Raw genomic sequence first — 13156 nt, 5'->3', positions numbered from 1 at the left:
ATGCGACCCCATGAATCACAGCACGCCAGGCCTCCCTGTCCATCACCAACTCCCGGAGTTCACTCAGACTCATGTCCATCGAGTCAGTGATGCCATCCAGCCATCTCATCCTCTGTCGTCCCCTTCTCCTCCCGCCCCCAATCCCTCCCAGCATCAGAGTCTTTTCCAATGAGTCAACTCTTCGCATGAGGTGGCCAAAGTATTGGAGTTTCAGCTTCAACATCAGTCCTTCCAATGAACACCCAGGACTGATCTCCTTCAGAATGGACTGGTTGGATCTCCTTGCAGTCCAAGGGACTCTCAAGAGTCTTCTCCAACACCACAGTTCAAAAGCATCAATTCTTTGGTGCTCAGCCTTCTTCACAGTCCCACTCTCACATCCATACATGACCACTGGAAAAACCATAGCCTTGACTAGACGCACCTTTGTTGGCAAAGTAATGTCTCTGCTTTTAGAGATGTACAAAAAGGTAAAATGGTGCCACTCTCTTCCCCACATGATTTTATTTGAGAAAATAGTTATTTTTCACAAAAACATGTTATATTAACATGCAATAGGTTTATTATAATATTTTTACATTAATTAATATTTTAAAAGTTTTCCCTACTTGAATCACTAATGTGATGTTTTCTTCCTAAATATTTAAAAAAATTTTCCCTGCTTAAATTCCTAATGTGATGTTTTCTTCCTATCTATCAGTCTCACATATATTAATAGATAAACTCCACATAACAAAAGCTCATGGTGTTCTCAGTAGTTCTGTTTTTTTCCATTCATAGGTTGTTGTGAACATCAACAGCTTTTAACAATGTAAAGGGGTTCTGAGAAAAGTTTGAGGACTGTCTAAACCAGTGTCCCTCTTGGATTCCATAGGAGAGAGAGAGAAAAAGTAATCCATTAGCTACATAATGAATACCAATTGACAGTATTAAGAATTTATTTATTCATTCCATAAACACTTAATGACTATATAGGAATTTCAAGGTCTTGGGTTAGGTGCGGAGAATACTAGGAAGTACAGATAAGAATTCTCAGCCCCAACTACTCAGGGTCTGGTGGTAACTGCTGTAACAGAAGTATGAACAAAAACAGTACTGATAGGAATATAAGATGTCACCTTTCAGAAAGGATGATAAGGGATAAGAGACAGCATGGAAAAAATGTTGGAGGAGAATTTTAAAATACAGGAGGCTAAAACGAGCATTTTTTCTGGAGAGTGAATAGAGTAGGATAAGGCTTTAAGATCAGTAGCAATTATTAACCGAGTGAAAGAAAATGAAAGTGAAGTCGCTCAGTCATGTCCGATTCTTTGTGACCTCGTGGACTGTAGCCTGCTAGGCTCCTCCGTCCATGGGATTCTCCAGGCAAGAATACTGGAGTTGCTTGCAATTCCCTTCTCCAGCGGATCTTCCCAACACAGGGATTGAACCCAGGTCTCCCTCACTGCAGGCAGATTGTTTACCATTAACTGAGTACATACAAAGCACAACAAGGGATACAAATAGAGCTACATTCTAGAGGAAGCTAGAAGTAAGGAAGCTTCTAGAGGAAGCTAGAAGGAAGAGAAAGCATGAAGCAGTTATCAGAGAGAAGAAGATAATCAGAAAAGCAGAGTGACATGAAGACCAAGGGAAAAGAATCAAGAAAGAAGACACAATCAGATGCTACAGGATATCAAGAGGAACAAGAAAGAGTAGAAAGCAGAGTTGTAAACAGAAAATAGTACTGTACCAACCTAGAGGGGTGGGATAGGAAGGAGGTGGGAGGGAGGTTCAGAAGGGAGGGGATATATGTATATCTATGGCTAATTCATAGGTTTGACAGAAAACAACAAAGGTCTGTAAAGCAATTATCCTTTAATAAAAAATAAATTAAAAAAAAATAGTAATGCACGTAACTGAAAGCAGAAATACCCATTATGAATCTACTATTCATCCATACTCATTAGGCAATCATCCATCCAAGCAGCAAGTACCAAGCCACCCACTATGTACCAAGCCAAACAGCCAACAGAGAATATATGACATGGACACTGTCTAGTATAAAGTTTTGGATCCACACACACTTAACTATTTTTCACCGTGGTAAGTGCTAAGACAGCAAAAAGAGAAAGAGCTGTGGGTCCTTAGAAGGCAGAACAGTCAACGCAGACTGCTGAGGAGGGGAAGGAAGAAGGGTAAAGGGGAATTAAATACGGTTCCACAGAGAAAGTGACATTTGTATGAGATCATGAAAACTAAGATGGGTTTCATAGGAACATGTGTGTGTGTGTGTGTGCATTGCAAAGTATGTGGTTATATAAATCAAGGTCCCAGCAGGAAAAAGATGGCACACACAAACAGAAAATAAGGTGACCTTAACAACATGACTTTCTAAGAAGCGAGGCTAAGGACGATCAGGAGTGTGAAAGGAATCCAACAAGGGAAGGGTAGAGAGAAGCAACCAACCGCATCCTGGCAGGGACGGAGTGAGGCAATCAATACCTGTAACCATAACTGCCTCTCACCCTCTAAATCTCCCGCTCAGGCCTCCCAATAGCCAAACTCAACTGAGAGGCCAAGGGCAGAAAAGCCTGCTGAGGCAGTCCTTAACAGTTAGTCCCTAGAAGCACAGCAAGAGAAGAGTGAAGGGGATCTAAAGGGACACCAAATGAGAATATTTCAGGCAAAAATAACAAAGACCTGGATCTACAGACGTTCCTGCTGGGGAGTAGGGAGCAGGGAGGAAAAGTAACATGAGTGGTGGATGAAGCATGGGGCTAGAAGTCAGAGAGATTTATAGAAACAGCAGGCTAAGGAGTTGGTATACTGTCCTAAGGCAATGAGGAACCATTAGAGGGTTTAGACAGAGGACTGGCACAACCATATCTGTGTTTGAGCCTCTATAGCTGCTCCTGCCAGAAGTTTGATTCCTGATACAAAAGTCACACAGACCAGGCCACATTCTGGCTTACTTGCTGTAAGACTGTATCAGTCAGGGCCCAGGCAGAAGGTAGAAAACACACTAGTTATCTGAGTAGAGAAAATTTAGCATACAGAATTGTTAACTGGGTAGCTGAAAGGTAAAAAGAGAGCTCCAAGGTATCATGCAGGCAACAGCTGTTGGAAGCAGCTACCCGCCAGGAGGGTGGAAGAAAACACAAACAGAAGGCCTGGAATTACCCCTCTGAGAACCGAGCACTACTCAGCTGGGTTGGTACCTCTGAGGAAAGGGTGCCATGGAGCTGGTTCTGCAAGAATTGGAAGAACTGCAAACTGGATTCAGCTGCTCCCACAGGAAGGACTTGCCACTGCCAGGGTGAAGAAGTGTTGCTGCCATGACACTCACAAGTAGAAGCGGACTCCACGGGGGGGCAGACGGGAAGGAGCAAGCTGCTTTTTCCCCTTTCAACCTTGCTGTTTCCCCCTGGCACCCCCCACCAGCATAGCCCACCAGGGAGCCAGAGGGTGGAACAGAATGTGGACTGCAGAGCCCCAGCCCCAGCAGCACAGAGGAAAAGGGTTGGGTGAGATCTGCAAGACAGGAACTTAAACAACTAGCCAAGTAATTCTGGGAAAAAATTCAACCTTTCTGAGTCTCAGTTTTCCTTGTCTGTGAAATGGGGATGGCAGGGGGAGTACCAGCTACATAAAACTTGCTATCAGTTCAGTTCAGTAGCTCAGTCGTGTCCGACTCTTTGCAACTCCATGAATCCCAGCATGCCAGGCCTCCCTGTCTATCATCATCTGCCGAAGTTCACTCAAACTCATGTCCATCGAGTCAGTGATGCCATCCAGCCATCTCATCCTCTGTCGTCCCCTTCTCCTCCTGCCCCCAATCCCTCCTAGCATCAGAGTCTTTTCCAATAAGTCAACTCTTCACATTAGGTGGCCAAAGTATTGGAGTTTCAGCTTCAACATCAGTCCTTCCAAAGAACACCCAGGACTGATCTCCTTCACAATGGACTGGTTGGATCTCCTTGCAGTCCAAGTGACTCCCAAGAGTCTTCTCCAACACCACAGTTCAAAAGCATCCATTCTTCAGCGTTCAGCTTTCTTCACAGTCGAACTCTCACATCCATACATGACCACTGGAAAAACCATAGCCTTGACTAGACGGACCTTTGTTCGCAAAGTAACGTCTCTGTTTTTAATATGCTATCTAGGTTGGTCATAACTTTCCTTCCAAGGAGTAAGTGTCTTTTAATTTCATGGCTGCAATCACCATCTGCAGTGATTTTGGAGCCCCCAAAAATAAAGTCTGACACTGTTTCCACTCTTTCCCCATCTATTTACCATGAAGTGATGGGACCAGATGCCATGATCTTCGTTTTCTGAATGTTGAGCTTTAAGCCAACTTTTTCACTCTCCGCTTTCAGTTTCATCAAGAAGCTTTTTAGTTTCTCTTCACTTTCTGCCATAAGGGTGGTGTCTTCTGCATATCTGAGGTTATTGATATTTCTCCTGGAAATCTTGATTCCAGCTTGTGCTTCTTCCAGCCTAGCGTTTCTCATGATGTACTCTGCATATAAGTTAAATAAGCAGGGTGACAATATACAGCCTTGACGTACTCCTTTTCCTATTTGGAACCAGTCTGTTGTTCCATGTCCAGTTCTAACTGCTGCTTCCTGACCTGCATGTAGGTTTCTCAAGAGGCAGGTCAGGTGGTCTGGTATTCCCATCTCTTTCAGAATTTTCCACAGTTTATTGTGATCCACACAGTTAAAGGCTTTGGCATAGTCAATAAAGCAGAAATAGATGTTTTTCTGGAACTCTCTTGCTTTTGCCATGATCCAGAGGATGTTGGCAATTTGGTTCCTCTGGTTCCTCTGCCTTTTCTAAAACCAGCTTGAACATCTGGAAGTTCACAGTTCACGTATTGCTAAAGCCTGGCTTGGAGAATTTTGGGCATTACTTTACTAGCTTGTGAGATGAGTGCAATTGTGTGGTAGTTTGAGCATTCTTTGGCATTGCCTTTCTTTGGGATTGGAATGAAAACTGACCTTTTCCAGTCCTGTGGCTACTGCTGAGTTTTCCAAAACTTGCTATAGTACCTGAAAAAAGTAGCTATCCCATAAAATTCCCTTCCCCATTCTCCAAACTGTGGCAACAACTAACATGAAGACAAGCATGTATGTATGAGAGTTAACACTCAGTGTATGTGCCTATGAGATATCCAGATTTTCTCATCTCTTATCAGTTACCATATGTGAAATTGGCCTTATTAGGTTTTAACCTATACATTTGGCAAAGTGTGACAATCTCCACACCCACTTCACAATCACACACACAGATGTATATGCATACATGTTTCTTTTAATCCCAAACAAACAAAAAAAAAACTCTCCATAATGAAGGCAAAAGATATAAATGTGATCAAAACACAAAATAGGATGAACTCAAGTACCAATACTAGGAATCAGAGTACTCTCAGTGATGCTGAAAAAGTACATATTGAATAAAATTTTAGAGTGTGTTGATTTATTGCTATTTTTCAAAGCCAGTATTGCTAAATTATGAAAGCAGGAAATGATAGGTATGTGTGTCATTGGTGAAAAGCAAAAATCACTAATTTCATCTGGGGCTTCATTAAGAGAAGTACGGCATCCAAAAAGAGGCAAAGAACAAGACGTCTTTATTCAGCTCTGAACATCACATTTTAGGCCAAACATTAACAAACTAGAGCTTTGTCAGTGGCTCAGAACTAGAAAAAATTGTAATGGTTAAAGGCTAGTCTTTTCACAAATGGCTGGATGAACTCATCACATTTAATTTGCAAAAGAGAAACTGATGGTGATTACATGGAGCTGACACTCCTGTGCCCCAAAATGAACAGAGTAATCATGAAGCTTCACAACACAATGGATCTGATTATTATCTGGAAACACAGCTCAAGAGATCTTCCGGTAAAAGTGTGACCACAGAGGTCTGGGAATCCCAAATATAGCCAAGGTGATTTGAGGGTGAACAAAGTCAGGGAAGAGGTAACAGAACATAATCATAACTAAGCTGAAAATGGAAAAACTATTTAGAATTCTGCTCAAAGAAAGAATGTGGTATCAAAAGGGGAATACTCAGCATAAAGACTAGAAAAAAGACAAATTAAGTGGAAAGAATAAATTGGTACATTTCCAAGAAAGAAAGGAGAAAATCATTGAACTTGATCTGTTTTTATTTTACTCTCATTAAACAACCCTTTTATAATATGGTTTTCCATGTAGATTTCCACATTTTGTTGTTTGTTGTTTAGTGGTTAAGTCGTGTCTGACTCTTTTGCAACTCTGTGAGCTGCAGCCTGCCAGGCTCCTCTGTCCGTGGGACATCCCAGCCAAGAACACTGGAGTAGGTTGTTATTTCCCTCTCCAGGGGATCCCCCCTGGATATCTATCCCATAGACAGAACACAACTGCAGCACACCAATTCCAGTTTGCTTGATAATCATAATCTTCACTTTCTCTGCAAAAAAGTACCAGAAGCCAGACTACACTGAACTAATAAGCAAGAAAATTATAAAGAAACAGAGGCATCAAGCATAGGACACTCTTTCAAGAAATCTGGCTGGGAAACAAAGGACAGTGTCATAAAGAGATCTGTTTCACTTCAGCCGTAATAGGATCTTTCCACCAGCCATTAAATGTAGCCACTCTGCAGAGAGCTATGGGATAAACCAGAGAAAATGCACCAACCACAGTGTCAGTCCAGAGAAACAGATTCTCTGTAAACAGAGACACTAACACCGGCAGCTTCTACTCATTTCCTCTGTGAGTGAACATTTTGGGTCCAAACAAATGGGTTTCTTAGAGTCTATTTGTTTTTTACTCTCAGAATACATTTTCCATAATGAAAGCCCAGTGGGAAAAAACACAATTCAGTTTGCAATGTTTAAAAAAAAAATTAAAATCACTTTTCTGGAACATATATGCTTAGTTAACTGACAATTTAATAACAAGCTCTTGGAAAGAAGGCATATGTTTATATGTGAAATGACAAAATGAATTTTTTCTTTCTTTTAGCAATTAAACTTTTTTTCCTAAGAGAATGATGTTTATTTCTCTTTATGCTCATGATGTTTTAATACGAACTTACCTTTTACTGGGAAATTTTATATTTAGAGCTGAGGTTTCAATCATGGGATCCCTCCCTGTGAATTTCAATATAAGAAAAATCTTCAACCTAGAATTAAAATATCTGTTTAATGTCCCCAAAATACTAGAAGCCTCTATCACAGTCAGAAGAATGTATACCTCAGTAGAATTTACAGCAGGGGTTGAACAGTGCATAGTTTGAATTTCACATTTTTTAATGCTGCTAGAAAAAGGATTTCAGCTATCTAGGATATCAGAACATGATTTCTTTTTTCTTTTATGATAAGCAGTTTTTAAATATCAACATTTCATTTTGTTTAAATTCCAGCCTTTTCCCTTGCTGTTCATGGTTATGTATCTGTTTGTAAATGGAAATGAGACACACCAGAAATTCTGACCAGTGATATGAAGCAGAAATGCATAGCTGTAATGTGTTATCTTTTCCTAAATTACAGTTGACACATAGATAGAACATGATTTGGATCAATCTTTTTGGTCCTTCTTACAACAAAGGTTGTTAACAATTGTCTGATTCTTTCCTTCTCCCCACCCCCCAGCCCCTCCCTCATGTCTGGAGGTTGGGGATAAATCAAACCATCTTATCTAAATTTTTTTTTTTGTCGACAGAAAACTCAAATATTTAAACTGAATTCCTTACGGGCTTACCCGCTTTTTTTTTTTTTTCCCTGACTCTGATTATTTTTAAAAGATACAGAGCTTTAGAAACGTAAAGTGTTTTGAACTTTTAAGAGTTCTGCACTGATTGAGCAATAAAAGCTGATTTATGCTCTGGGATAGCATCATAAGATTTTATCACTGAAACACAATATAAATTAACCTTTCACTCAGACCTTCTGCGCATTCCTACTTTTCTCTCTTCACAATGTGAATTAGTTCTTATTTCAGCATATGCATAGATAAAGAACTATACTAGGTAAACATACCTTATTAATGGATACCTCTAACTGTGGGTAGAAGGAAGGAAGGAAGAAGGGAGAGAAGCAGAGAGGGAGAAAGAAAGAAAGAGGGGAGGCAGGGAGGAAAGAGTGAAAAAAAAACAGAATTACAGTCAAATACCAGGATGACCTCAAAGAAACAACTTTATTTCTACTCCAAAACAACATATAGGACTCTGGCGTTGGTTGTATGGAGCTAGGATAATCTTACGAATAAAAAACACACTCTTTCACATTACAATGTCTAGATTTAAATTCCAGTCCTACTCTTTATCAGATGTATGGGCCCTGGGTACATATTTTTTTCTATTTTAGGTCCTTTATCTGAAAAATGGGATACTCACGGTATCAGTCTCATAGAATTACTGTGAATTTTAAATAACACATGTAAAGAGTTAGAATAAGACCCGGTACATTGTAAGTGCTCAATAAATGTCAGTTACTTTCACTTTTCTTATCATCCTTCATGTTACTTAAAACCTTCATATGTAATCACTTAACACACTGAGAGTTACAGTTTTTTTTCATATTATGACCTTTAAATTTTTTTTTTCTTCTGGATTCATCTGTATTTTTTTATTTCCAAAAGTCTGCTCTTCTATTTCAACTTGACAGTTTGATTTTTTTTTTTTTTTTACTCATCAGTAATCAAGAATTTGGGTGAGAAATCTCAATAAGAAAAATTTACCCATCTAGTAAAATGTATTAATATTTATCAGATACTTAAGATCAGATTATAAAAGAAACCTTGTTTTTAAAATAGAGAAATAAACCTTCGCAAGTTTCCAGAAATAAATTCTACCTATTAACCAGATTCAATATCCATATTTAAATATTTCTATATTAATAAAAGTATTTATTTCAAAAAATGTAAAGCAAAGTTTATTTTTCTCAAAACATTAGCTCTCTGATTTTTTTAAATCAAAAGAAAACAGCAATTTAAAACTTAAATTTCACTGTAGCCCCATTCTTCTAACACTAAAGATAAAACTGCATGTTAAAAAGAGAGAGAGAGAGAAATGAGAAGAGTAAGTTATAAAACACCATGGTGAAGAAGGGGTAAGAGGGTTGTGACCAGACAATCAGCAGACCAGTCTAAGAGTGAGGAGCCGGAACAGAATATGTCCATTTGCTCAACTGATTTCTCAGCATCATCATTCATTCATCAATTCAAATCCAATAAAAGATCATTTAACCACAGCAAGTGGGGAGTAGGGGGCAGTGGGCAGAATGAAGGAGGAGTTCAGACTGATTTTAATCATTCTAGATGAAACAACTAACAGCATGACCCTTTGTGGGCAAGGACTTGCCTGGGCTTCCCAAAGCTGAGTCTAAGGAAAGGGCTCATGGTTGAGCCCCGGGGGGCATCCTTTCCTACTCTTTCAACAGTTTAAAGATGTCTTCAATACTTTTACCTAGATGCCATGATGACTAGGTTGGCCCACAGATCAGAGCAGGCTTAAAGGAACTTCCTCAGAGCAGGCGGTCATGGTCTGTTGGGGAAGCTGGTGACTTACCCATACTCATCTTGATTGGCAGGTTTTCTCTGCTTGCTGCCTCCACTAGGTGTCTCCGGACTTCCATCACTGCTTCTTTGTGCTTGGTGTTCAATAAGGCTTCCCACAGGGCTTTGGCTGCCGGGTCACTGCAATAAAACCACAAAAAGAGCTTTAAAGTAAATTTCTACTGCATAATGGAAAGGGTAGCAAGCAAAATAATTTCTTAAGCGTCTTTTTTGAGTATCAATGTAGTCCTTCTAACTGATGGACTCTAAGTATTAAAAATATTAGGATTAAATAAAGAATATCTGATCCATTCTAAGCAGCACAAAATACTGAAAAATTAAGAAGACAGTAAAATCAAGCACCCTCAAAGTGGGAGGGAATCATACTATACTATGAGAAGTGTAGGAAAATTGTGTGATATCCTGAGAATTTACATTTAAAAGTATTTCAGAGTAAAACTGAACACTGCTAGATAAGATATAAATGTTATGTAAACCAAAATTAAAGGCATGTCCAAAACTGATGTGATTATAAGCATATTGATTTCAGATAATACACTTGTCTGAGAAACAGAAAGCAATCAGTAATGATTCAATGATTCAATTTCTCCTATTCAAAAATTACAAAAATTACTCAACAGAATCCCTAATGAGTAGATTTCCAAGTGAATGGCAATCAGGAATTAGGTTAAGAAACCATGCAAGTAGCCCACGTAGGGGCCTTGGGCTGCAAGGACGGCGCTGACGAAGCCCTTACAATTAACCGTTGATAAGCGCACGAAGCGCTGCACTGTGCAGGGTCTCATCTGGCCTCACTTCTCCAACAGCCCTCTGTCTCTCCCAACATGCCATGTCCCAATTATAAATGAGTACAGTGTTCTTTCCGGAAGATCGCTGCATGGAGCCAAGTATACACATTTGTAGTAACGTTTGAAAAACTGAGTATAAAGAAACAAAGGTTACTTCTGTCCCTTCCTAAGGACATTTCCCTCTACTTCAAGCCCCAGAAATACCTCCTACTATTCAGTTAGCCATAGTTCAAACACTGATACATTTTTAAAAGTTTCATCTTAAAAGTTATATCTAATAAGATATTAACTTAGCTTTAAAATTATACCTAATAAGGTATAACTTTCACGTTTGAATGTGATTTGGAATAATGGAATGATGTATTTCAGGCTGAGTTTAGAGTCTGGCACATAATAACCCTTCATTAAAAGCAGTTGCTTTTATTATCATTTATTTTTTCCTCAGTGAACTAACATTGCTGTTCAATATATTCCATTTGTTTTGATCTGACCAAAACTGTCATCATTAATATTAAAATTAATATTCTGTTTAATTTAAAGGAGCAGGTAAACTGCATGCCAAGCCCTATTCTCCATGGTTGGAACATAGACACACACACACACAAAAAAGCCAGGGCACAAGCTTTTAGTGATTTATTGACTGGAAGAATAGGCAGACATATGAGCAAAGAAATTAACCCCCTAAAAGAGCATGGTAAGAGGCATAGCCAACGCTGACATAGATTTCTGTGGCAGCACAGAGGGGCTCCAATCCTCAATAGGAGGGCAAGGACTCAGACAATGATCTCTACCAGAAATGATGAGCAAGTACACAGATACAAAAGCAGCCAACAGAAGAAATTATAACTCAAAACTGGAAATTATATCTCAATCTTCAAGAAAGATAAAAATCTTAGCCACAAAACAAGAGGAAGGACATTTCAGAGCGTTCAAAGTCTAGGTCTTAAATGACTCTAAGAAGCACTGGCTTGTTTCATGCTAAGGTGGAAGGGGAGGGGCAGCAGATGTAAGTGTGAAAGAGATGGTGGGAGCTACTCTGGGGGGTGCCCTGCATCCCTTCCCAGGGTTCGCTGACTTCAGCTGCAAGTTACAAGAAGGCAAGGAGCAGGTGACTGATTTCACTTCCTGAAAGAGTAACATAGTTCAGCAGTCATGAACAAAGTTTTCATTATCATTCAAAACTAGGACTACATCTAGACATGGAACCTAAAAAATAATACAAGTGAATTTATTTACAAAGCAGAAACAGACACATAATAGAAAACAAATTTATGGTCACCAAAGGGCAAAGGGAAGAGGGGGAAGGATAAATCAGGAGTGTGGCATTAACAGATACACACTACTATACATAAAATAGATAAACAACAAGGATTTACTGTGTAGCACAGGGAACAATATTCAATACCTTCTAATAACCTATAATGGAAAATAATCTGAATATATAATTGAATTACTTTGTTTTACACTTGAAACTAACACAATATTGTAAATCAACTACACTACAATTAAAAAAAAATAGTTTTAACTAGATCTATTTGCTATGGGGCTTTGGGAAAGTTACTTAATTTCTTTAAAGCTCTGAAGGCAATGGAGAACCACTGAGGAATTTTGAAAAAGGAAGATACACACCTCCCAGTTACCAAAATTTATGGTCTATAGACAGCATATTAAAAAGCTAAGACATTACTTTGCCAACAAAGGTCCGTCTAGTCAAGGCTATGGTTATTCCAGTGGTCATGTATGGATGTGAGAGTTGGACTATAAAGAAAGCTGAGTGCCGAAGAATTGATGCTTTTGAACTGTGGTGTTGGAGAAGACTCTTGAGAGTCCCTTGGACTGCAAGAGATCAAACCAATCATCCTAAAGAAGATCAGTCCTGGGTGTTCATTGGAAGGACTGATGTTGAAGCTGAAACTCCAATACTCTGGCCACCTGATGCAAAGAGCTGACTCATTTGAAAAGACCCTGATGCTGGGAAAGATTGAGGGCAGGAGGAAAAGGGGACGACAGAGGATGAGATGGTTGGATGGTGTCACCAACTCAATGGACATGGGTTTGGTGGACTCTGGGAGTTAGTGATGGATAGGGAGGCCTGGCGTGCTGTGGTTCATGGGGTCGCAAAGAATCCGACACGACTGAACGACTGAACTGAACTGAACTGAATCAATCACTTCCTAATTTTATTTTTCAAAGCTCCTAAACCACAGAGATTTCTCCTATACTCTCAACTCTACACACAGAACCTCTAGAGTAGAAATTGACTGCCCTCTTCTTTTCCATGGGGCTTTCCTGGTGGCTCAGCAGTAAAGAATTTACTTGCAATTCAGGAGATGTGGGAGACATGGGTTCAATCTCTGGGTCGGGAAGATCTCCTGGAGAAAGAAATGGCAACCAACTCCAGTGCCTGGGAAATCCCATGGACAAGACAGCCTGACAGGCTATAGTTCATGGGGTCGCAAAGAGTTCATGGGGTTGCAAAGACAGGATTGAGCAACTAACGCTCTTGCTTTCTTTTCCATGAGAATAATAGTGTCTCCAAGATCACAACAGGTTGGGCAATGCTGTGGCTGTCCCATCAGACTACCATAATGGTTAAAATATGAGTTCTGGGGTCAGATAAATCTGGGTTCCAACCCCAACCATCCTCCCTTCACCCACAGCAATTACATGGCCTCTGTGAGCCTCCTCAGGCACTCCAAGCACAGGGACCTCTTTCGCTCCTTTGCCAGGCATTTTCTTCTTACAAACGTTCCTCTCTCTCTTCAAGTGTCAGCTGAGATGTCACCATTTCAGAGAAGTCCCTCCTTACCACCAGTGAAGAAG

The 13156-nt window shown here is 39.8% G+C and overlaps 1 protein-coding gene across 1 annotated transcript in view; it reads right to left on the bottom strand.

Annotated features, from left to right (window-relative positions):
- Positions 1 to 13156, bottom strand: part of SCFD2 (sec1 family domain containing 2) — a 398307-nt gene that overhangs the window by 341462 nt on the left and 43689 nt on the right. The window contains exon 3 of the mRNA XM_010859708.1: positions 9538 to 9665. Within this exon, the coding sequence (XP_010858010.1) occupies positions 9538 to 9665 (128 nt within the window). The remainder of the gene's footprint in view (positions 1 to 9537; positions 9666 to 13156) is intronic.

This window comes from Bison bison, unplaced genomic scaffold (genome assembly GCF_000754665.1).
Source record: "Bison bison bison isolate TAMUID 2011002044 unplaced genomic scaffold, Bison_UMD1.0 scf7180017864458, whole genome shotgun sequence".
Classification (NCBI taxonomy): Eukaryota; Metazoa; Chordata; class Mammalia; order Artiodactyla; family Bovidae; genus Bison; species Bison bison.
The sequence above is the reverse complement of the archived record's forward strand: the minus strand, read 5'-3'. Positions and strand labels throughout refer to the sequence as shown.